Source organism: Platichthys flesus, chromosome 7, assembly GCF_949316205.1.
Source record: "Platichthys flesus chromosome 7, fPlaFle2.1, whole genome shotgun sequence".
Lineage (NCBI taxonomy): Eukaryota > Metazoa > Chordata > Actinopteri > Pleuronectiformes > Pleuronectidae > Platichthys > Platichthys flesus.
In genome coordinates this window covers 11,662,071-11,687,784 of record NC_084951.1, presented here as the reverse complement: position 1 = coordinate 11,687,784, position 25,714 = coordinate 11,662,071, and the positions used below count along the sequence as shown (strand labels likewise).

The 25,714-nt window shown below is 40.9% G+C and overlaps 3 protein-coding genes across 9 annotated transcripts in view; 2 read left to right on the top strand and 1 right to left on the bottom strand.

Moving 5' to 3' along the window:
- The first annotated feature begins 1,776 nt into the window (after positions 1-1,776).
- LOC133957018 (ERBB receptor feedback inhibitor 1) lies at positions 1,777-11,637 on the top strand. Its single transcript, XM_062392421.1, has 4 exons — positions 1,777-1,966; positions 7,513-7,641; positions 8,685-8,764; positions 9,482-11,637. Exons 2-4 carry the CDS (start codon positions 7,601-7,603, stop codon positions 10,489-10,491), a joined length of 1,131 nt encoding a protein of 376 aa, XP_062248405.1. The 5' UTR covers positions 1,777-1,966; positions 7,513-7,600; the 3' UTR covers positions 10,492-11,637.
- Positions 11,638-12,564: 927 nt separating this feature from the next.
- emc1 (ER membrane protein complex subunit 1) lies at positions 12,565-22,624 on the bottom strand. The gene is made up of 22 exons (XM_062392420.1): positions 22,480-22,624; positions 22,079-22,206; positions 21,901-21,966; positions 21,734-21,827; positions 21,514-21,642; positions 21,189-21,315; positions 20,832-20,981; positions 20,520-20,687; positions 20,014-20,085; positions 19,709-19,807; positions 19,457-19,553; positions 18,745-18,861; positions 17,738-17,937; positions 17,145-17,294; positions 16,657-16,818; positions 16,278-16,397; positions 15,737-15,874; positions 14,821-14,994; positions 14,359-14,569; positions 14,171-14,255; positions 13,959-14,088; positions 12,565-13,767 (listed from the first exon to the last, which is right to left on the bottom strand). The coding sequence occupies exons 1-22, from the start codon at positions 22,569-22,571 to the stop codon at positions 13,588-13,590; spliced, it is 2,889 nt and encodes a 962-aa protein (XP_062248404.1). The 5' UTR covers positions 22,572-22,624; the 3' UTR covers positions 12,565-13,587.
- A 594-nt stretch (positions 22,625-23,218) lies between these two features.
- ubr4 (ubiquitin protein ligase E3 component n-recognin 4) overlaps positions 23,219-25,714 on the top strand; it is a 45,945-nt gene continuing 43,449 nt past the window's right edge. For all 7 annotated transcript variants that reach the window (XM_062391786.1, XM_062391785.1, XM_062391782.1 and 4 more), the window contains exon 1: positions 23,219-23,344. In XM_062391786.1, coding sequence (XP_062247770.1) covers positions 23,220-23,344 — 125 coding nt within the window. In that variant the 5' untranslated portion in view covers position 23,219. The remainder of the gene's footprint in view (positions 23,345-25,714) is intronic.

Below are 25,714 nucleotides of genomic sequence, written 5' to 3'. Positions count from 1 at the left end.
GGATGTCACTGTCTGACTTTCAATAGAACAAATGAGCTAACTCAGACATTTAACAGGGATTGATTGTATTTGGAGCCATGTCTCAAAATCAAGACGAGAGCTGCAGCATTACCCTTTAAGGGCAAAGCCTGACGTCACACGTGACAGCAGTTACTCTTCTTTATATGTCCACACTCGACCCACATGTGCTACCAATCACTTCATTGCACAACAGGAAGTTGATCAAACTGCGTATTTGCTCAAAAGTATGAGTATTCCTTTAAGCAAACAAGTTACGGGGGATGGAGACTGGATGATTGCAGCAATATGAGCACAGCCGAACATCACACGTGATGTATTTCTTTTGTGGGTTTTTGATTTACTTTGGGTATACGCCACTCCTTGGTCCATATATGACCCTATATGGATTTTATTGGTGTATTCTGGTACGAGTTAACAGTAGGAAGGAAGGTCAAAGGGTCATTAGTTATCTCTGACACTTTTATGGGGTGGTTATATTATTCAGCACATTAAAACATTAAATATGTATTTTCCGGAAGACTTCTTCAGATTGTGGTTCCAATAAAAAGTTATGTGATAGGTTGGTGGAAGACTGTTGGCTCAGTGTGGTCTGGACTCTGTGGTCAAAACAAGAACGGCCTGCATTCACTTCCCTGTGATGTTCTGGTTAACGGCCCTCGTGCATTGTCCCTGTGCCTCTCAGCGTGAGTGAAGACAAACACAGACAGTGAACTCTGATGTGACATGCAGGCTTCATCCACCACGATCCGGCTGCTGCTCTCTATCAGTCAAATATATTGTCCTCACGCCAGAAGCCACCCACACACTCTTTCGGACTCCCACTCGGGTCAAACCAAAATTGTCTATGAAGGGCAATTTCCCATACACCCATTGGATTGAATTCTGATTCTCGAGGCGATTTTTTCATTTCACCTATATGGAGATCATTTGCATAGATGAAACATTGTTCTGGACTTGAAGTAAAGTCACATGTCTCTCGCTGATTTCAACACACTTTGGACAATTTTCTTTGCACTTATACAAACTTCTTCCACTTGAATATTGAGCTGATAACCCACCAGGCCGACAACTTCTTCTCTGATTTGAAGTGATCGAAGGTTCAGATCTTTTAAATCCATTACTAATAAAAAAATATATATTATCACGAATTGAATTATTACAAATAAAAGTACTTAGTATGCTGAATAACCCCATTCAGAGTGTAATTGGACTATAATTGTTAACACTTTTAATATCCATGTTTAATTTGAAATGTGTGGCTTAAATGGTCAATACACAATGTGGTCGATTAAGATCAGATTAAAAATGTTGGTGGGGGACTGCTTGTTTAGGAACATTTTATTTTTATGTGGCATTGATTTGTTCAACGTCTCATAAAACATATGCTATATTATCTCTCATTGTTTATACTCAATTTAAAATCAAATTTAAATTTAGATATATACGCTTACTCCACCTGGGAGCGCCCCAAAGATGAACACCACTCTACACACTTTTAATTTGAAATTATTTAACAAGATTAAACAATCGAGAGACAACTTTAGTCGGTCAAGTGTAGTGTATAAAAAATAGCCCGAAAGGTTTTCCTTAAAAAAAAAAAAAAATCAACTTTTAAGTCCACCAACAGCCCAGGATGCAGTTATCTCCCTTATATTGAGCTGAGTCTGTTTTTTCCCTGTCAGGGAGGTTTTCTGCCTCTCAGGCGGCTGCTGCTGCTGCAGGGTGGAGTTACAGTTACGTGCTCGATGCATTTATAAGGAGATGTGGAAACCCACGTCACCCTGTCATGATGAGTCTCTGCCGCTGGTGACAGGGGAGGATGTTTTGGCACATGGGTCCCATCTGACCTGGAGTCTGTACCGACACACACTGACAGAGATTACATCGCTGGACACGAGCGGCAGCAGCGGCTCTACGTGATGGAGGAGTAACCCGCTTCTTCACGGTAGGACTTCTCTTCCATTTAGCCATGGAAATAATAATACCGAGGCGAGAGAGAGGGAACTGAGTTTATAGTCTAGTGGAGTAGTGTTTTGTGAGAAGTTATTTAAACACAGAAGAAAGCCGCAGTGTTTGATTCACTGTCTCTCCGGGAACTTCAACGTAAAAAGTAACGACAGACGCGGTCAGTCTACATATCTGCATAGTGTTTTATATATTAATACACACAGTATTGTAGTTGTTTCTCTGAGGATGGTCTTTAGTTGGACTGGGTGTGGACTGGTACCGCTCGTCTACGGGTCGTTATTCAGTGAGCAGCGGGGCAGTGGGCTCCCCTGAGCCGCTGCATGTCGCCCTGATGTCCGCCCCGAGGATCCACACAGGCGGGCTGTTTGTGGGACTGTCCCCGCTGAGCCACTAGTGGGCGCTGGAGAGGGACTCTTGTCTAAGAAATGTAGCCCAAGGAGAGAGGGGGGAAATTAAGACACCTCAGAATGTTTGTTTTAATCCATCTTTATTTTATGTAAAGAAAAAAGTATTGTTATTTAACAATATACATCTTTTGGAAAGTGTAGTAGCATTAAATAGATAGTTAGGCTCCTCCAACCCTGAATGTAAAATTTCAATCAAATTGTATAAACAAACATTGTTATGCATAAGACCGAATTGCTGCTGCTTTAAGATTGTTCCCTTTCCATCACATTTATGACGGGTTAAATATTGCTCGCTCGAGTAATTACATTTTTCATATTTATTCAGTAACACATTTTTTGCTTTCTATTTCCTACTCTTTATGGAAATGTTGGGCCACATGTGTTGTAATTTATGTTGCTGATTTAGGGGGTATTTTTTGTATTTTTGTTTTCAACAAAGGTATTTTTATTTTACCTTTTAAAAAGCGTTCCAAATAAACTAAACTACACATTTTTTAAGCAAATTATTGTGATAAATGTCGCATGATCATTTCTTTTAATGACTGATTTTTGCTACTGAGTGCAGGTCATAATTTGTTACTCTTCTTGATGGGAAGAGAAACAGTTAAACATTTTTTTTAAATGATGTAAATCAATAATGTGTTACCTCCTCAATGTGTTTACTCAATACATATCCATGACATTAATATAGTCTGGACTTTAGTTGATCGTTATTGATGAAAATTGAATTGCATTCATTATTGACTGTGTTTTATTGCCAAGCCCAAGTCAAAATGACTGCCCGCAGCTGTCATTAAACTATCCTCAAGGGTAACTTCCACACCTGCCTGCTGAATCAGCCTCTACAGTCAAATATGGCTCTTAATTATCTCAACAATCTGAAAGGTAAAAATGATTCACATCATAATGAGTTGCATGAGTAAACTAACAGTATAGTTCATGAATTGAGCCGATCCCAGAGACTAATGATTCACCAGCATCAGTTGCAACGTCAGGAGGATTTAAGTGAGACTTTACTTTTCACACGGTAACACCAACCTTTCTGTAGTGTGGTATAATGAACACAGTATGAAAAACAGTAAAGAGTATGATTTTAAGGAAGAAGAATTTAAATAGAGTCAAACAGTATATTAGTATTAGCATAATACAAAATGTATTTGAAAAAAATAAAATATTAATCTATTTTATATATAATTATTATTGAAATGCTAGAGCGTATTGGTTCAGTATGGTGGCATTTAATGGCCAGGAAGATTTTGCAATTTGTACAATGTATAATAACATACATTACTCCGTAGCATCAGCACGTATTAGAGATACCACCCTTTGCACAGTGTAAAATGTCCTCATGTCATAGTTGAAAAAGAAAACTGTGAAATACTATTTTGCACACACACACACACACACACACACTAAAGATTAAGGTTGGCTCATGTGGTGTGTATCTCACAAGACCTTAAAACTTAGAGGCTGTAAATCCTGGTGTTGAAAACAGTTAATTTCTTTCTGTCACATACTACGGCACCATTTGTTGTTGAGGTGGAAGTATTTACATCAAGACCTCGGTTCAGAACATTAGGCTGCATATTATTTGGGCAATAGAGTTTAAAACAAGTTAATTAAATCCTATAGAGGTCGAGTCCATAGACTGGACGATGATGGATGATGTGTCCTGACTTCCTCCCACTTTCCAGAAATAAAGGGGGGTGTGGCCTAGTGGTTAGAGTGATGGTTCTTTAACAAGAAGGTTGCCGGTTCAAACCCCACTCTCTCCCATCTGCATGACGAATTGTCCTTGGCAAGATACTGAACCCCTAAATGGCCCCTCATGAATGTTGAGTGTACTAATTGTAAGTTGCTTTGGACAAAAGCGTCAGCCAAATGACATGTAATGTAATAATAATGTAAGGCCGAAATATCACAGATATGAAAAAACTGTCATTGTGCATTTGGAGCCCGAGTCTGTGCAGTAGTGATCGCGAGTGAGATCGCGTCGATACATGCGTTCAACTAATCGTGAGCCAGTCTGTTATGATAAGACCTAGGTGAAATGACAGAAGCCACCTTTTCAAAATGTATTTGACATGTACTTTTTAGTTTAACTGATTTCCCTGTCATTAACATGGAGGAGATGGCATCACTGAGCTATACCACAGCCAGCCACCAGGTGACAATCCAGACACTTTTGCTTCAGTTTTTGGAGAGCTGTCAGGTTCTTCATCTTTACATAAGCTGGATAAAAATTGCATCAGTGTAAAACTGTCACTTCCTGTCTCTGTCTACTGCGCCCGGCTGCTCCACCTCTCACCTGAATAAGGTAGAGGATTTGTTGCTGTTGAGAACGTGTCTGTGCAGAACCCCCCCCCCGCTGTGTTTTAACCTAGAGGTAATGTCTGGAAACGGCTTCACTTGGACATTCTCACACGCACCGCCTCCTTCCGGAACATGTGGAGGAACTGCGGAGTCCAGTGCATGTCTGAACGCAGCTATACCCTCTATGGTCCAGTCAGTGAATGGCTTCTAGCCTGGATAAAGTGAGATGGAAACAGCCAATAACAACACCTCTAGGCTTTCGCATTAGCTAAACAAACAGTGTTTTGGAGTCTTTGGTTTGTTCTTCCAACACACGGTTCTCCTGCAGGGGATTTGTGGTGCGGGCCCATACCTTGGCCCTGTCTGCTTGTCTCCATGGCGTATCTTCAGTCCTAACCTCATGGGAGAGTTCACTTGGATTTTCAGGCTTGTTTCGCTGCACACTAAAGTGACACAAAGGCCCATTCATGCCTGAGAGTGGCCCCATTCATGGAGACTGAGTAATTGCCGGTAGAATTCATAATTGTTCAGCGTCTTCCATCGCCGAGGTTCACTGGCGGATATGACGCCACAGTCGGTTGTTTTAAGGATCACATGAATATGCAAATAGATGCACGACTCACTGTGTTTTGTTTGTGGAGTGTTTCTTTTTTGTTGTTGCATTATGCATGCGCGGCATTGTTCGCTTCCTACGTCAACTGTAGACCTATTAGGGACATGAGACAAAGCATGACTTTGAAGAGCAGGATGGGAGTGTGGTATAAAATGGAGACCTTTAAGGCCTCCAGGCATGTGTGTGAGTGAGTGTGTGTGGGGTAGGGTGGGTGGATTGCTAATTAGTGGTTTTGCAGGTGAGTTGCCTCAGGGTTATATAGACAGGAAAGAGATTATCAAGTGAGCAGTACCTGAAATATAATATTTTATTGTGAAATGTAGCTGTTAGTGTAGTTATCAGGGACACTAAATTGTTTTCAACCCCCCGTCAGTTGTCAGATGACGTGGTTAATCTAAGCTGCTGCTCTGGTTTTCCACTTCGATGCGAAGGGAGCGAGGCGGATGTTAGCACCTCTCGTATAAAAGCAGGATGATCCTCACCTCACCCAGAATACACATCCATCTCCAATTGGAAAAGTGAAACAGCTGGTTTCTTATCAGGAAACAAGTCATCACTCACGTACCAGTAGTTAAACATTAAAATCACGAGCATCGGAATTAAATAACATGGAGGTTGGGATTTGACTCTGTGGCTTGACTTGTCCGTATTTAGTTTCTTTTACCACTCTTAGTAGTAGGAGTAGTAAAGTTTTTCCTTGTTATTTGCTGTGTGGTGTTTTCAATGTCCATTTTCTTTAAAAGATAAATAAATGAACAAAATGGCACTTAGTAGAGCGCCTACCTCCACCGATCCCAACAACAGTCCCTTTGAATTCAATCAAGCTGCACCATATTTCACACACTCATAGATATCAGTCCCCTAAATATTTCATCATGATCCATGAATTATTCCCTGCAGAATCAGTGAAATGGCTGAAAAGCACCATATCTCCAATGTCAAGTTCACCCTAAAATTTTATGGATTATTTCTTCATTGAAATCTGTTCAGTAGTTTACATCTGACAAACAAACAAACAGACAGGGGTTAAAACATAACCTCCTTCAGTTAATCAAAGTATAGTAGGACCCACAGCCAAATTTGAATGAAATTAATGTGTGTTAATGTGTGTGTGGGTGTGAGTGTGTGTGTGTGTGTGTGTGTGTGTGTGTGTGTGTGTGTGTGTGTGTGTATGTGTGTGTATGTGTGTGTATGTGTGTGCGGTGTGCGTGGGTGCGTGCATGTGTGTGTGTGTGTATGTGTGTGAGGACTGGCAGGGTTGGTCATTCAGCATCACAGGAATTCTGCACAATTAGCCCCTGTTGTGAGGGTGGATACTGCAGGGTTTCATGGTCACCGAGAGGGAGGAGGGTGAGGAGCGCTGCCTGCTGCCCTCCCACATCTGACCCAGAGGTTGTGCAATAGCCTGCTCATCAGAGAGATGGCTTTAAGCTGGAACCACAAAGAGATACACATGGCAGCTGCCCAAGCAGACTGAAGTCATTTACTGAGCTTTTGTTGTGACTGTTGTTTTCCTGGAGGCTCACCTAAACTATGCAGCCAGTGTAATGTTGTTATTTACTGTAACCCAGCAAATAATCAGGACAAGATGACGATGTATTCGTCTTTCACAAAATGCTTTGGATGCACTATTAGAATGGAACTCAGTGGAGCATATTCCTCCACCAAGGCTCAACAGTTCCCTCATGCACAACAGTTAAATTCACTGCATTCTGATTTTTATTTGGATCCGCACCAAATGACATACACTCATAAACATTTTTCCACTACCAAGATGCGTGGTAGTTTTAGCGTAATCATGCAAACTAACAGACAAAGAAATAAGCAGAAATGGACAGAGGCTGAAAACATGACCTCATTGGCAGAGGTAATTATTCAATAGAGAAGTGATGTACGGGTCCGTGCTTTGAGAGGATCTGCCGTGACCTTTGACCTGCCTGGCAGGATAACGGCGTGCAGCTGGGTGCGCTGGATGGTGCTGTGTTCCAGATGTACACGGTTTATGTGGCCTGTTTATGAGCATTTCACACTCCAGATGAAGGTGTGACCAGAACATCTGGAAGGAGTCCTGTAATGCAAAAAACAAATGTGGAGGATTCATGTTTTTTAGAATTTAAAGCTTCATTCTGACTCACCTGATGTAACACGGTGTGGATGTTTCAGCTCTCTGTTCTCTCTCCCCCTAACCAGAATGAAGAGGTGATGGGTTGGACGAAGCTGAATTGTGCCGGAACTCTACCGATACAGACCTTGAGGATATTAAACAACACGACTGACCATGAGTCAGAAACACTGTTGGGGACAGGAGGACCTCAACAGGTACAAAACCACCCCACACTGACCAGAACAAACCATAGACCTTATATAAAGATGGACGAAAGAGCAACTCAGTAAAAGTGAAGCTAAAGCATCTTGACAGCTGACCCTGACTCGTGATTGGTTGAGCATGTTAATCGGTGGGACCTCACTTCTGCGGCTCCATCCCATGATCACTTCTGTGCAGACTCAGGCTCCAAATAAACAGGATGACACCGTTCTTATCGGGGATATTTTGGCTTCATTTCTGGATAGTGTGAGGAAGTGGCGATGCATCATCCGTCTTTATATACAGTCTATGGAACAAGCTGTGGACAGGAATCAGTTATTATTACACAGTATGAACATGTCATCGGTATGTTTACATTATCATATCAGGGGTATGATTCCAATCTACCCATTTTGTCATTGCTTTTCATATCATTTTACCTCGTTTGACGTAAGAAAAGACACAACACTAACTAATACAATTTGAAAAGTTCAGCAACTCAACAGTAAATCCTTAAGATGTTATTTAAATAAGAACACACGCTTTCATTTAAACGCCAACTGACTTTCACTTGCACTTTAAATTACCTGACATATTTCAGAATGTCAATTTTAATAGAACAAAATAATGAACTTGCCTTTACAATCTATAAACTATACAGCATCCTCTATCGTTAGACTGTTGAGTTTGATCAAAACAGACCAAAATTACTGGAGGAGGAAAAACAACAGAGGACTGATCCCTCTTCCAGGACGGATAAACAACCAGAGATTTTGTATGCATAACAAAGCCAGTGCGAGGAAAGGCAATATGAAATATAAGAAAATAAATAAACTAAATGACATCGGGTAAACAAAGTGCAAACGTACGCGAAGGACACGGTTCAGTGAAGATGCTGAGTTACATAATGTAAATAAAGATGAATGGAACATATATTCTGTTAAAGCATATGTCAAGCATGCTTTCTCACATATAATGACTTACTATGTGCAGTAATGATTTACACACACACACTCACACACACTGTATGGATTTCTCAACCTCTCTTGCTTTGCAGCGTGTGCTCGGGCCTGAGTGCTGACATGGAACAAAACCTGACGGAGCTTCAACAACAGCAAATGGACAAGGAATTAAAATGTGAGTCTTCTACACATGAATTGTGTTATATTGACATTTTTGTGATAATAAATTTAGAATGGTTATTTTTTATACATTTTCCACTAGAATCGATTTTTGTTCCAAACTTTTTTGTGGCCAGTCAAACTAGAGTGTAAACCCTGGCTGACTAATAAAACAGCATGTAGCCCGGCGAGTGTATGCGAGCTTGTCATCAGTGGACTGAGCACTGTAGCAGAGAAGCAGAGTGAAGATGGAGGGGAAGCTATCGCTCCCTGGCCACCAGCTGTTCCTTCAGTCTGGGGCACATCGGATGTTTCCACAGAGAAGGTTATGGGAAGCTCGGTTAAGATTGCGGCCTGTCCTGCAGATAATGACGATTCCTGTGTTAATCAGGGTGTTGTGGCTGATGTTCGACAAAGAGGGGGATAGGTCAAGCGGTTGTTTTCGACATATTCTTGCTCCAGTTTCCTGTACGATACCTCAATTAAAAACAAGGAGTTTTTTTCTAAGAGTGGGCAGCCCGCTCCATCTGGTATTTTTCCCTCCTACACCATCACTTCTCTCTAGTTTTCTCACTGCAAGTTGTTTTCCATGTTTCTTCCTGTGAGAGTTGTTTCCCCTCTTCAGGAAACAACAGTGATAGCAAAACCGTGTCTAGAAAACAGTGCTTTCTTGGTGTTCAAGATGTCATGAGGACATTGGTTTGATGTGTGATTCTTTTTTGCTCTTTTTCAGCCAATATCTCAGGCCCCCAGTCTCCTTTCTACTCTGATACTTATTGCCTAATGTCAAATAACTTACTGCGGACCCATGACGGAGACCAGGTCGTCCCTTCTTCCCAGAGAAGACCAGTGTCCGGGGGCTTCCAGAGAGGTCCCAAGCCCCTGCCACCTCTCCCTGACCCCGAGGAACTCATGTCGGACGAAGCAGCTGATAACGAGGTGGAGTTTTTTACCAGTGACCGATGCCGCCTTTTGCCCAAAAGCTGCCCCAAGGCCATAACCAGGGGCAGCTACAGAGAGAGTGGACAAGTGAATCATGCCTACCAGGAGAGGCTGGTGGAGCCAGTCCCAGCAGGTGGAGCTGGAATCGGCTCCATGGCTTTCTCCTGGCCTGGCAGAGAGGACAGACCAACAGGTAGAGGAGGGTTCGGAGCAAACAACTGGGCACCTGCTCCCAGCAGAGAGGAGCACCATAATGTGGCATCAGCAGCTGGGGATTCTTTGTGTAGCAAACAGTCGGATCCCCACCAGTCAGCCAGATTTCGCTTTTCCTTCTCAGGCCAAGCATTCCAGCCACACAGCAGCATCGCAACCTGCCCCACCGAAAAACCACTGATCCCTCCTCGCATCCCCATCCCGCGAAAACCTCCCGCCCTCGTAAAGACTGTGAGGGCCAACGAGGAGGACAGGCCTCCCAGGATTCCTCCGAGGGTCCCTTTAGTGCCGCCCTGCCCGCCACGCACCCCTAGCCCCAAACGCCTTCCGATCTATATCAACGGTGTGATGCCCGCCACCCAGAGTTTTGCTGCTAACCCTAAATATGTGAGCAAGGCCGTACAGAGACACCACAGTGAGAGGTCGCCCCCCGCAGCTCAGTCTACTCCCTGCATCGTTCCCATCTTGAAGGACGGGAGACAGGCCAGCGCCACCCACTACATCCTCCTGCCACCGGGCCGACCGCCGCGCACAGACCGACGGGAGAGAGTCCTCGGGGAAACGTCGCGGATGTGGCAGAACAGATAAAAGCCCTCACACTGTGAGAGTGTTAACTGAACATTTTACCAGCCAGTATTTTAGCAGCATGTTTTCCTCTGGTTCAACTCGGAAACACATCATAACATTCCAGTGATTTCACTAACAGGGGAGAAGTATTCACCTCATATTCCCTTTTTTACTTTTGTTTGCTGGGAAACTGCGTTTATCTCACAGGGAAGAAAAGCCTCTGTCAGTCACTCGCTCACATCACGAAAAGAAAGAGTTCACGACATTTCTTATATGTGAGTAAATAATTACTGTATGTATGAGCTGGGCTTGTACGTGAATTTTTATTTGACAATGCTGCTTTATATCTTAAGTATAATATTGTTGATGGATTTAATGTTTTGCTGAATCATTCTCACACCAAGATAATTATGATTCATAGTTAATTAGACAGTGAACTCATGTTATTTTGAAAACTTCATAATATAAAAACTTTATTTTATAAGGTTCAATGGATTCTAGTCAATTTCAATGCTAATTATTTTTGCCACTTTAGTGTGAGTGTGCAGTTCTCAATCCAAAAGCTGGTTTCACTTCAAACAACAAACCACATCCCGCTGCTATACACTCACATTTATAATCTCATTGATTGATTTCATATTTCATATTTCATTATTATATGATCAGTGTTTAATTTATTTAAAAGTATGTTCAGTGATCCAACTAATTTAAACTTGCCATCACACTTGATAATGATTGACAGGCCCTTTGATACACATATATAGAACAGCAGCAAGTCATTCATGTTTTTAAGATTTTACATCAGCTGTGTTTATAAACCTATTTGTATGTAAGAGGCCTTTTAAAGAAAATATTATGATCAGTTGACAAACACTAAATATTGATAATTTTAAAGCAAAATATTTAACAATGTGTATGAATTTAACTCAAATGCTGCATTCATGGTCACAAGCGTAAAGATCTGGATGAATGTCTGTGCGGAGAATAGAAATCCTGTTACATTAGTGCAGACCCACATTTACAGCCTCTGTTACACCAGTGAGTTGAAAAGTTCTCATGAAGGTTCTGTGGCTGTTGTTAGTTCATCATGTTGCCGTGTCGAAAGTGAATCATTGTAAAATTATGTTTTTAATATATTTATAGAAATAAAATAACTTATTCATTCTATGACTGGTTCATTGTGCAGTGTTTCGTTTTCTTTCTATGCCTGGATTATAACAGAAACAGATTTTCTTATAGAAAACCGAGGGAAACCAACTGTTCCTTATCTTCCCAGTTTTATTGTGTCATAGATATTTAATAAAAACTATAATTAAGGGAGTATATATGTACCTTACAAACGATGTCATTTTTAACATGTGATAACATTAAAGTTTTCCATGTCTTTGGCTGCTTCTGCTGGTTTAATGGATAAACACATTACCTTCAGCAAGGAGATAATGTTTTCACCCAAATCCAACCAAACCCCTGATTACTATGCTACTCGTTTGAAGGATTCTGTATTAGTCAGAAATTGACCCATTCAATTTTGGTTTAGATCTGCATCAGGTGGTGGATCCAGGAATTGTTGAGGGAACTGATATTTATGGGTGTTCACAATTGGTTCATATCCTAAGAAATTACAAAGCTAGTGAACATAAATGCATGTTAGATGTAAGCAAGATTACACAAAAATAACTAAAAGGATTTCCATGAAACCTGGCGGAAGGATGTGATATTAGTCAGGGAAGATCTCATAACATTTTGATGCAGTCAGAATGAGGTGCGTAATTTGTTTCCTACTTTTTCACACTATGAAACCGGATGTTTTTCAACATTTTTGTGGATTTCTCAGAGAATATTTCATGGATCTTGATAGGGGGGAAAAAAAAAGGCACATTTAGGGAATTAATATGTTAAAGTGTGGGAAATGTGGTGCAGCTTGATTGGACTAAGGAGACTGTTGGGTCTTGGTGAAGATATTTGCTCTACTGAGTCACATTCTATTTGGAAACTGCATCGCAACCTATTCATTGTAAGATCAAGTCAACACATTACATGTATAATGTCTAACCTTAATCAAACACTTCTTTTGTAGATCAAAAAAACATTAACTAGAGATCTGAAACTAATTTTAATGGAGCATCAACAACCGCGGCTTGAACACCGCTCACAAACATGAGCTGCAGGATGACTGAAACACACATTAAAGCAAATGTACTGTCGATCATTTTCCTTGGTCAACCACGTGATGGTAGACAGAGTGACAATGTCTTTGTTGGGAGTGTCTTCAAGAAAGCACAAATAACCATTTCTTGTCCATGCTACAAATCTCCTCACACCAAATATTCACAGTTCATTCGCCATCAAAACAAATGGCATTAAGATATCTCAGCAGGACAAAGGTATAAACCATGGAACTAGGGTTTTGTACCAAATCATTCTCACATGTTGCATGTCTTCTGTCTCTTTTCATCTGATCTCAACATTTATTATCACTCTCCATTAGAGCTGTCTAACAAAGCAGAAACATGACAAAACAAATCTGGAAAAAACAGGAACATCATTGCTAAACTTCACAAAAGCACTAAAGTTCAGCTGTGTGCTCTGCCTCCAAAGAAAAGGCAGTGTCTAGATTCTTCAGGACCAAGTCAGGAAAAACAGCATAGTAAAAAAACAGTTATTTATTCGGTTTGTTTTCAGCCTATTCATGGTTAATAAATTCATCTAAAAAATGTTTTGTCCTGTCTGGGTTCTAGAGAATTTAAACAAAAAAAACTAAATACACACACGTTGGACTTTCCATGATTTATTAGATCCAACAACGTTGCATTCATTTCAAATTAGTTAGGTGTTAAAAAATTTCATCAAATCGTCATGGCACAAACACAATTATTCTATTATGGAATTATTCCTTGTGGTTGCAAAATAAGTTAAAAAATTAACACATAAAACATTTTCTACCCCCTCTCGTCACCCCCACCCTCTCGTCCCCTCACCCATGCAGTTGCTTATGGGCCTTATTGAACTTGGACCTTGGTTCTTCTACAGAAACGGCCTCAGCCACCTCATCTCCTCGGGCTGAGGTCCTCCGTGCAGCCTCTGGGCTAGTCAGAGACGGGACTTCTGACGGTCACTTTACCGCCAGGCCCGGTTGAGCAGTTTGACTTCTGCCAGGCGTTTGCTGATCATGGTGGCGAAGAAAAGGGCAAAGAGTACGCTGCTGATCAACATGTAGTCGTAGTCGTCTTTCAGCACGTCAAACTGCTTCGAGGGATAGACGCGTGTCTGATAGATGTCCAGACCATACGCTACCACCTGCCAGGACAAGAGTAACAGTCCGATTTAACAGCAGACATTTGGTTCCAAAAAAAAAAAAAAAATAGGAATACAATTCTGTATGTCAACACATTTCATAATAAAGCAGGCAACTGCTTGAACCTATAGAGACATATATCTTCATAATCTGCATCTACTATGTTTCCTTGGTATTGTGATGGAGGACTCACCAGGCAGGTCGACTCAAGCCCAGAGGGGGCAGTGTGAATTCCTCGCACCCTTGACACACTCTGATTGTAGTTGATGAACCACTCAGAACGGATCAGCAATTCTGGTGCGTATGGAATCAGATTCTCTTCTCTGGAGATCAAGTGAAGAGGTTAGACAGGTAGAAAAATACGTCTAATAAATGTTTCAAGCCAAATCTGACTCAAGTACTTACCGGATTTGCTCAGACACTATTTCTGGCCGCCGAGGGTCAAGGAACATCTTGGGTAATGACAAAATCCCTCCAGATGGCAAACCAACTGTGAGATAGCAAAGAACAAGAGACATTTTGTGTTATTATTCTAACGACTGTATCTATCTGGGAAACATATAAGTGGCAAACAGGAAAACATTGAAACATACTGAGCAGATGGCGGCTGGTGATTCCCTTCTCAGTCAGAGTGGCCTCCATGGTAGAAATGGCGGAGGGGAAAATGTAAGACTGCTGAAGTACTTGAGGAGCATGTGGTCGATCCAGTGAGCTGAACACGGTGCTGTTGTACAGCTCCATTCCTTCATACAGCTCAATTACAGAGAACTCGTTCCTGCGGGACTTGGTGCTCCAGTATTCGTACTGTGGAGTCAGAGGAGACGTTCACAGGTCAGATAACACGGCTACTCGAGGCTCTGCCTGTGTTTCAAGGCAAAGTCTCTCTGTTGAATATGTTCAATGTTCAAATACAATGTGGCTGCTGAGTCATTGTTATACATCTGCCATGAGCCAACACAACATTCTTACTGTAGCCAAGCAACGCAACAACACATCTTTATTTCTCTTTTCTGCCAATAAGAGGGTAACAGACTATAGCGGTCACTGATATTTACCACCACCCAGTTCTCAGAGTGCACCACATGCACTGGTCCTTTGGCCTTTTTCTGAACCGTCTCCTGGAAGATGCGACCAGTCACACCATCGATCAACATGATCCCGATAAAGCTGCGCTCCGGATGCAAGTCTGTGCTCTCAGTCACCACCGCCAGGAGATTGGGATTCAAGTACTGTAAAAGAAAATAGTATACATTTAGCATATCTAGCTTGAAAAATGGATAAAAATACATTTAGTGAAAACCTTTAAGTCAAAGACTAAAACATACAATTCCCAAGATTCAAGCAGTAGTGTCTTTTAGTTTGCCATTTCTATACATATTGAATATGAACATCACTGATAAGCTTTGATGTATAATTGTATCTGTCTTCATCTAGTGGGAACAAATTATTTTCAAAACTACTGTCAAAGCTCAAAGAGTACATAGGAAACCAGTATGTTGTTCGTTCTATACAAGAAAGGGTGGGGGACCTTTGTATTGGGAGATTGTATGAACAGATATTCAGGCTTTTGGAGTTTGTGTTATTGTTCATTTTAAGCATGTACATGAAAGTCTGATGATAAGCGGAGATGTAGAATGATTAATATAATACGTCACAAAGATTATAAACAAGAACTATGACACACAGTGCATGAATCCTTGTGTTGATTCTTATTCCAAGTCGGTGGGAGAGAACATGATTCACTGGGGAAACAGTGATGTGACGTTCAGTGTTTCTCGGAACGATGAATTCTCCATTTACATCAGAATACAGGGAGTGACCGTCTTAGTGACTGAAGTGGGAAAGACGAGGCAGAGCACTGACCCAATCCAGTACAAATAACAGGAGTATGATTTAAAAAATAAAAAAAATTCCAACACTCTTTCCACACCACAGTGTAAGTAAATTTTAATTTAGATCAAATTATTGTACCTTATACAGGACACTGCGGTCTCCCATTACTCTGCCCTGGGAGTGCACATGCTCATTGGGTCTCTTCCCTTTGATGGAGACGATCTTCTGTACCTCGGTTGGGACGACAACCTCCCAGATCAGCTCAGTGGACAAATCCTGAGAACCCCCCAAAAAATATTCAGTTCAGTCGTGCTTGATCTAACTATCATGTAGTGGCACTTCAGAGTGAAAAGGAACAATGAACAGAGCCTCAGGATATAATTGTCATTCTAGAATATTTTGCACATTATTTGCTACATCCACTTGCTAGTCACACTTTAAGTATTGTATTGATTTCCTTCATTCCAAGTAAATACAAATTAGCTCTGTTCTATTACATTGTCATGTAAAATATATATTTTAATGTTTTGATCTTTTTTCCATTACTGTAATATGGAGGGAAATTATCACTTCAGTTCTAAACAATAAAAATATTGCAACCATCATCAGCTTTGGCAACAATCTGCCACCTGCTGGAGGCTAATACTTGAAATAATGCAGCAAAGATTTGTTGACTTGCCGTTCGTAGCCTGTAACCAGAGAGTGTTCCCTGACTGGAGTCAACCAGGTAGAAGAATATGGATGAGGCCATGTCCTGGAGCTGCTGCAGTACATTTTTTGTCGAAGGAAAGGCAGAAACCTGAGGGAAAACCAATACAAAAAATACACTTTTTACAGGATATTTCTTGATAGCCAATATCACTCACCCAATACACTTAATGTCACTATAATTCAAATTCTATATTTTTCTGTGGATAGATAGAATGAAGCTAAGAAGAACACAAGAAAGATCTGGGATGTTGCGTGGTTGCCTGATGGCTTGAAGACACCCTACACACCCTACAGTACATTTAATGGCTCATTCGTGATGTTGATCTGGTTTACAGTTTGGCACTGACCTTGTACTGGTCATCAACAAGCAGTAAAACCTTTGCGTAATCCTGGTCCATGACAGGCAGGATGAGAGACTGTAGTATTGGCTGGGGCAGTGTGGGTGGAGTGATGTGACTCTTCTTTCCAAAGATGGGGTTAAATACATGAAAAGTAGCCAGCCCTGTGTCCTGAGGAAAAAAAACAGAACAAAAATTACAAGAGAAGTGATGAGATATATTTACACTGCTTCTAAAGTTACTCAGGTTCAACCAAGTATTTTCATTAAAGTGCTGTTAACTGGTAGACAACATAAGTACTGCACTTTTACTGGGTTTATAAAGACAAGATGAGTAGCAATGCTTTTAAAGCCCCCCCACTCTTTGTGACTCACAAATCTTCCGATTTCACAGCCGAGTCATTTCGCTTTGCTCATGGTTATTTGGCCCACAAGCTAATGAAACTATATTCATAAAGTTATTAAACCACAGAGCTCAGAAGCCTTGCTATTAAATACCTTGTCTTTGATGAGCAGTGTGCACTGTGGGGGATGAGGAAAGTGAGCAGTGGTCCGCTGCACCATTAGTTTGAAGGCGGCATTAGATGGAATGTTGTCCAGGTAGTGCCTCCATAAAATAGTACCAGTTTTGCTGTCGATCCCAAAGAGCTGAACAGAAAAGAAGCAGAGGATGAAATGAAAAAGGGGAAAGTGAGTTTCACGGAAATCTCCTTAGGTATGTCCGGTAAAATAGACCCAATCAGAAACAATATACTGACCAAAACCCAAATACAAGGTTAAATATTGAAAATATTGAAATTGTAAACTTGACCTAGTTGGATGACGTGGTCAAGCTGTGTGGGATGATCGCTGATCTCACATTACATAATAAACAGCGGAAAAATAATAGTGACCAATAAAAACAGTGCAAGGAAAATACAGCTTGCTAAATGGCTGGCTTGTTTTTCCTCCGTCATACGCCCAGGTAATTGCAGCAGTGACGGGCGAAAAGTGGTAAAGTAGATGTAATGTTATTAGAAGGTGACCAAAACGAAACGTCCCGCTACCTTGATTTCTTTAAATATACATCATCAAATATTTTAGTTTCTTACTTTCCCAGATGCAGTAACCATAACCATCATCTTCTGCAGGTTGAACTCATCCCTTGAGAGGTTCTCGATGGTCACATCATTTTTGACCTGACTGCGAGGCTTCCGCGCTTCGTAGAACAGCTTCCAGAGGTGGGTTACCCAGGCCTGCAGCAAGATGATCTGAGAGGAGAGCCTCTTCAGCACCATGGACAACAATCCATCTAGTCAAAAAACAGCGAGGCAAATAAGCTGCTGAATGGCTCTCAGTGGATTCACTTCACATTATGTGAATCATGTCAGGATCAGAATTTAGAAGATCTGTGTTGTAGTGTACATATTGTCGTTGCAAGCAAATCACAAGTGAACGTCACAAAATTAAAAGGATGTATTGATCACAGAATAATTCTAAAATACAGTACAATAGTACATGCTAGGCTGCAGAATATTGTTTGAATCATTGATTAAACTGTGACTTAAACCGAGGAGGTGCAAATTTACATGCACAATCTGCAGGTGTATAATACAAGACTACTCATAAAAGTGAAATCAAGTGTTGGTAGAGGTTGACATAGAGAGGATAGAGCAGGAGACCGTGAAGTAAAGGAAATCAAGAGTTACTGAATAAGAGCAGATAAGTCTGTTACCTTGAATGGCTGAATCCAAAACGCAGCAATAAAAACAGGACAAAGCAGAAGAAGGTGAAGCCAAAAGCAACCAAGTGATTCATTATCTCGACATACTCAAGAATTATTGTTTACTGGCCACCAGCATAAAGCACCAGCATGAATTTAAAAAAAGGCAAATTTGGGGCAACTGCAATGAGGATAAAGTAAAAGCAACAATTCACAGATTTAAGTTTAACTATCAATTCTAAATCATAAATATCCTAAGAATGAAACAAGCAGGAGAATTTGAGAACTGGAAATAACAGATGAAATACTGAATACTAATCTACTGCAGGGATCAGCTGTTAATGAAGGAATCTCTGGAGTAAAATATAAAAAGGAGGGATTTTGGTTGACATTTACCGGCCTTTTTGCCGAACTCTCCTTCCAGCTCTGCCTGCGTTCCTGTGAGGGGCAGATCCACCATTTCCATTGTCACCACATCTGACAGGGCCTCTTCTCTTATCCATATCACACGCCCTGGAAAACAAGACTCATTATTGTTCTCTACTCGTTCCACACCCTGTGACAGTATGCAGTTCGTGCTGACGCTTTTTGTGAAATATGACATGACACATTTTGAATCCTCCTCGTGTCTGTGGAGGCGGCCAGGTTTGTGTGGGTATTATGAAATCTGAGAACATGTCTGACTACTCAGTGGTTGGCATAAGAAAATATACCACAGTGCTGTCACAAGGCAAAGCAAGACTCACTTGTCTCTTTGAACTTGCGAAAGATGTAATGGATCTCAAAAGTAATCACCAAGAGAGAACAACTCTTCAGAGAAATCTAAAGTTCCACCAATTTTTGATATCAACAAACCACAAGTAGAAAAATATAATGTCCAAACATAAGCATAGTTGTGGGATCTGGTCAAACTAAATTCCTGGAAAAATTCTGTCTGCTTATTTATTTATTTTTACTAAAAGAAGGATTTACTTAATTTTTTTACTTTAGCGCCTCTCAGTGGTATAATAAAAACTGGCACTGTTGCAGGCACTACAACCAATATTTCAGATGACAAACTGATAACTATTTTTAATACTGATAAAGCAGTTTGTTCTACCATCCATACCTGGCTGTTGTAGGAAAGTGAGTGTGTGGTCTTCTGTCTGCACCATGACCCTGTAGCCCACTGAGTCATCTTTCTTGAGAAATGTCTGCACATAAAGCTGGAAGACAGAATGAAAACCATGTCAAGTGGAAACCCATTGTTAACCCCAGGAAAGCTTACTCCAAGAGTAAATATTTTTCTCCGCTTCAAAGACTTTGTATAAACATCATGGTTGCCTGATGAGCCACAGACTCTGGAACAAAACAGTCATACCTTCTCTGGTTTCCCACCATTAGGATCCATATTGAAAATCAGTGTTGTGTCTAGAAGTCTGCGTCCGGTTTCTGCACTGAAGAGGTTCAGACTGGAAGCCTATAGGGAGGAACCAGACAGTTATATATTTTACACTGGTTCAAAAAGAAAGTGATATTTGTAATTGACTTTTATGTGATCATCTTAATCTGTAGAGCTTAACATCCAGTTGCTGATCTTCAGTGCAACTACTTTGATTTCTTAATCAATCAATCTCCAATGTCAGTCATGTACCAAGCCCAAGAGGGAACAAATCATTAACTCACAGTTTGATTCTTGGGTGACAACACGGCAGCAACAGTCTTCTCTCCAGTGGTAGCAAATGAAACCAGCATTGCCTATAAAACAAATAAATTGAATGCATCATCAATACTTTACACAAACTTTCTCTTAAGCGAACAACTGCAATATCACAGAATGGCAGACTGAGATTTGCGCATTATGGAAAACTTATATCTACGTATAAGGACATATTTATTATTTAGACATATAGAACATACAAAATCAATGAGAACTCTTTATATATTGGGTATACCCAAAATGTACTTCTGGAGATGCTATCCACTCATATGCTTTTGACAATCAAATTCTTGAAGCAGAAATGTAACATTTACATTTTAGGCATATAATCAAATGCTTTTATCAAGAGTGATGTACAGTACAATAATAAGGGCTCTAGAAAAGAAAACCGAAAAACAATAAGTAATTGGTTTTTAAATATCAGAATCTCATGTATGAAATGTAAGTGCAGAGTAGGGAAACGGTTATGTACCGGCTTAAAATCCCTCAGTGTAACTATCTGATCATTGCTGAGCTGAAGGAGCAGGTGGTGGTCAGGCCCGAGCTGGATGAAGAACTCCGACAGTGGTGGACGCGCTTGGTTGGGCTGAGTGGACACCAGTGTTGGATGGAAGCCAGGGGCAGCTTCCAGTCCCAGTGTCTAGTGGAAGAAATTCCAGGACGAGACAGGGAGAGACAAAGAGATATTGAGGAGATGTATGAAGACAGAAATGCACCAAACAAAAATATATTTGTTTCATCGTGCGGAACATTTGTATTATTTGTGTTAGATTTCGGTGGTTACCTGCAGGGGGATCTGGGTCATCTGGGTTTGTTCATGCAGGTCAAGCATGTACAAGGACACAGTTGCAGAGTCCACACATGTCAAAATCCCCTGGCCAACCACTGCACAGCTGGCCTGTATGTCGGACAGCCATGGAGCTTCAACTGAGATCTAGAGACAACACAAGCAGAGGCGTACCAAACATTATTTTGTGTATAAAAAATGAAGTTTCCATTTTATTTGAGTAACCAAGAATCATAGTAGTTATATATTACAAATGTATTAAGATTTGACATGGCAGGACAAAACAATAGCATAGAAGGTGTTAGCACATGGAAAGCACTAATACCATGTATGGCTACTTTTACTAAGGATTACCTGTTTGATAATCTCTCCGTCCTCCACACTGTAAACAACAATAGTAATGTGGGAATGGGAAACGACTCCCAGTGCATACACTTCACCGTTTCCACCAGAATACACAGCCTGGTAATCCACGGTTTCACTGGTAGGATTACAGACAGACAGACAGATACACAATGTTATAACAAAAACCTTTCGTTATTAAGTTTCTACACATCAAATTTTTTCATAATTTTGGATTTGTCACTTAAATATCAGCAGAAATCAGAAATGTTAAAAACAGAAAAAAGTATAATCAGCTTTTGTAATGAAATACATTCAATATATTTTTTTAATTTACCTTTCTGGAAGATTCTCTATCCATTTTTGATGACCATTGGAGAGGTAATGGAGAGAGAGGGCAGTTTTCTTCAAGACCGCCACATGTTTCACTGTGTCATGCTGTCCAACTAAACATGCTGACTGGAAACTAAAACAGACAACAAAACTCCTTAATGCCTGATCAAAATAAATGCAGTTGTTGTATATTCTCAGTCACGGCCAATCAAAGGGGTAATCACCTGCCAGAGTCCAGCACAGCCTCCCAATTCAAACCACCGACATTTATCTCCCAGGAGCGCAGCAGACGGCCGTTGCCTACGACCATCACCGCATCTAGGAAACAACTGAATGAGTCATCTGCTCCCAATAGAGGAACTAAGAGCTCAACTGCGATGACAATATTTACCTTGTCCATGCTGCAGGTAAGCGTCAATGGTTCCCTCGGGCCCCATCTTATCCACATGTCGCCATACTGTGACAAACATTGAAAAGCAGCAGTTTAAAACCATTGATATCATTGTTATTATTACGGAGCTGGCCAAATAGGACCGGGTGTTCTCGAGACGGATTAACCAAATACTCACATAACTCTCCAGTCCTGGTGTTAAGTGCAGCGAAGACGTTGTTCTCTGTTGCCAGGAGCACTTTTTTGGACGACTGCGCGTGTGTGTCGTAGTGAGAAAAACGAACTTTGCCCACATACTGTTGCCTCCTGTGAACCACAAAGGAAAGATGCTGTCAGGGGGGGATGGAGCTTCTTTATAATTATAGCTCAAGCCAATGCTTGTATTGCCACAGGATCCAAACACCAGTGTCACTTTGACAGCTGAGTGGAAAATAAATAGAAAATATTTTGGCCTGTTCTCTCGCACAGAGTCCAGCACTAGCACACCGGGTCGTAGCTAATGGCTGTGACAGGTGCTAGCATTTCCATCCCCACATTAAAAAACGTCTCTAAACAGCTGAAGAGTGCGGATCCTCTTACCAGTCAAATTTCCCCACTTGATCCTCAAACACGGCCTCGACGGTGCTGCACAAAATAAGACATTTTAGCCACAACAAAATTAGCTTCTCCATTGCAGCAGTAGCTTCGACTTGCTCTTCATGGGAAGGAGGAAGTCGGAAGTCGACGAGCCTCCTTTTTGTGTGGTGCTGCGAAAGGTGCTGCCCCCTATAGGCAAGCAAAGCACATAGCTCCATTAGCCATTATTAGGTACAACAGTCCTTCAATAAATTCTACCTCCATGACTGTTAAAATGTAAAACTTTAATTAAATAAATAGATAAATATTATCTCCTCCAATTTGAATTAAATTTTCTGGCCCTTGATACTTTGATGAATCCTACATCAAATCATAATAAAACCTCAGGGAGCTTATGGTGTAACTATAATACACCAGATTTAAATTAAATCTTTCCAATCTGCTAAACATACACTATTTTGGTAGCAATAGGTTTTATGCAATCAAACAACCATTTCCAATGGGAACAACAGAAAGGAATAAGTGACTTCTATGAGCTGTTAGTGTTATTCTTGTATGGAAAGAGTAATTATAATTTTTGCAAAATACGAACTGCGCGATCTACAACCATGGATTGTAATATTATTCGTTGGAGGCCCCTCGAAGTTCCGTTTTTGCCCCGACTCGAGAGTTGCGAGCGCCCCCTACGATTAACTCTCACAGCTTCCTCCTCCAGTGGCTGTTTTTTTCTACGGGAGTTCAAGATGGCGTCGAGCGAAGGAGATGGGGAACCCGAATGGACAGCTGCAGTACGGCCGCTTCTATCGGCGTCGTACACCGCGTTTGAAACTAAAGAGCTACCTCAGCTTGTTGGGTCTATAATCAACAGGTAACCAGTTACATGTCAGTGAATCACGGGCCTCTGTTACCTCGAATACCAGCCGTGTCCACCCAGATGTTAGCTGGCTGGCTAACTTGCTAACTTAGCTCAGGTAGTTGATTTCAATGGGAAAGAGCTACCCACTTAGCTAACTTTTACGGCTAGGAAGCTATCGCAGCTTAACTTGCACTGGCATCGAATCGGGTTTCCTGACGTTAGCTAAAATGCTAACGTCAGTCTACTTACTCCAAACGTTGAATAGTTTATGCTAATAATCTTACATGTGACGTTATTGCGATGTGAACCATATCCATGTCGCATTGTAGCGTAAAGGAAATGTGCTTCATCATTAGCTAGCTAACACAAACAAGCGAACTGATGGGCCTTCCAAACGTACAGGACAACGCAGCGTTGAAATGTCCACAGTTGTGTTTGACCACGTCAGATAACTTAGCAAAATGTGATTCGGCTGGTGTACAGAGCTTGCCACATAGTCGGGGCAGTTCCATATTCTGTTGATGCGTTAGCTGGCTAACACCCAGTTAGCGTATCGTTATGTGTGTGGTTGAGCTGGAAGAGGGCGGAGATCCTGCTCTCGCCACTCACTTTTGACGAGGTGGTGATGGATCCCTGATGTAAATGTCGCTACGCCATTAAACGTAGGGCCAGCGGTTAAATGGGAAACGCGACACTTGTGCCCCATGTCAACCTGCTGTAGTGGCTCTTACGCAGGAGGAAGGAGATGAGTTGTACAGGCAGGTAAACCTTCAGCAGGGGTCAGACTATACAGTTTGTGCACATGTCGTCCTAAGTGATTATTACGTAGCTTGATGTCAATGGGTCTGTGCGTTGGCCAGGTTGTCACTTGACTCTGTTCAGTGGTTACATCAGCTGATCCGTCCGGCATCCAAGCGAAGAGGTTGAGGCTGTGTGAATAAGTTTCGTTTTCCCGAGCAAACCCCAACCTGCCAATATGAGCACAACTACTACTACTGCTGCTGTAGGTTTCTTTTTTCAAGTTAAACAAGCAACCAGCAAGGATCAAAGGTGTTAGGGTTGTATGTGTGATTTTTTTTTTACGATCCTCTCATTAGAACTGCTTGAGTTAAAGTAGTAGTTTTTATATGAGTAATATAAAGTAAGTATTTTTATCACTAGTTTCTAGATCTTAATGAGTAGAAAAGGAAAAGTTCAACCTACACTAAAAGAAAACACCAAAAAGACATATTCTACTAATATCAGCATTGGTGGGCAGATTTGATCAGTAATTTGATATTTCCATAGGACAGGAGTGATCTTTAACTTTGTTGACAAGGAAGTAGGCTTGTGTTGGTCAAGTTATAAATGATAAACCTACACATGAGGTTTTTATTGTTTTATTCTGTGTATTACACATCATTGTTTGCTGTTAATTTTTTTATTTAATGTTTATTTACACAGGATATCTCTTGCCACATTTGCCGTCTAAAATAGGTATCAAGCAGCTACATAAACACATCAACAATTGACTGAACTTATATATAGCACTCAAGAAAAATGAAGGTATTTCCAGATTTAAGAAATTGTATTGATTGGAAGTTTATTTGAATATCACAGTGTCATACAAAAGTACTAATTGGGAGCACTAGAAAACGGGTATTACAATTCTAAAGACAGACAGCATGCAAACATGAAAACACTATCAAATTGACACAATCTTGCAGCAAACAAGTTAAAGTTAAAACTCAATAGGAGCTTAGTTTTGTAAGGAGATGGTGTTTCGTGCAAAACTCAATTCACCGGGTTGATATTTAATATACTAGCGAGGAAAAATACTGAAAGCTCCGACATCCAGGTTTTGATTGCACTGGAGGAAACGGCTGTCTTGTGACCTGAGTGATCTGGGGGGTTGATAAACTGGTCAAACTAACGCACCAAGGAGTTGAATGAAAGCTGATTGTTTTATCGATTCAGAAAGCAGAGTATTTTCACTGTAGTCATTGTTTTTTGGGAATTGATGATACTGAGGCTGTTTTTTGTATTGAACAGTGAAGTAGTTTTGCACTGTTGGGCAGATGAATGCATTGGAGGCTGCAGAGAAAGGATTTATGCAGACAGTATGTTGGCCACACAGTTTGGGCTGCAGCTTTAATGGCATCTCTCCCTCTGCATGGAAGTATGCTGATATAAGTAATTGCATATCCATATAATGATACAGGTATGACAAGTACTCTGTTCTGTGTCACATTAGCTCTCATCCATTTTTGTTTGTTTGAACTTTATTCAAATTTCCAGCTTCTATTTGTGCCAGGTGGAAGAACAGAAAGATTTTTGCTGCAAAATACGAAACGATGGATTTTTTCTGTTGTCCTAATATGTATCATCATTTTCGCATAGCCG

What these genes read in the sequence shown, in the direction of transcription:
- LOC133957018 (XM_062392421.1), top strand. Translation starts at nt 7,601, where the DNA reads ATGAGTCAGAAACACTGTTGGGGACAGGAGGACCTCAACAG. An exon ending in GGACAGGAGGACCTCAACAG is followed by an intron (nt 7,642 to 8,684) that starts GTACAAAACCAC and finishes CTTGCTTTGCAG; the next exon opens with CGTGTGCTCGGGCCTGAGTG. An exon ending in AATGGACAAGGAATTAAAAT is followed by an intron (nt 8,765 to 9,481) that starts GTGAGTCTTCTA and finishes GCTCTTTTTCAG; the next exon opens with CCAATATCTCAGGCCCCCAG.
- emc1 (XM_062392420.1), bottom strand. Translation starts at nt 22,571, where the DNA reads ATGGAGAAGCTAATTTTGTTGTGGCTAAAATGTCTTATTTTGTGCAGC. An exon ending in CAAGTGGGGAAATTTGACTG is followed by an intron (nt 22,207 to 22,479) that starts GTAAGAGGATCC and finishes TGTGGTTCACAG; the next exon opens with GAGGCAACAGTATGTGGGCA. An exon ending in CACCAGGACTGGAGAGTTAT is followed by an intron (nt 21,967 to 22,078) that starts GTGAGTATTTGG and finishes TGTTTGTCACAG; the next exon opens with TATGGCGACATGTGGATAAG.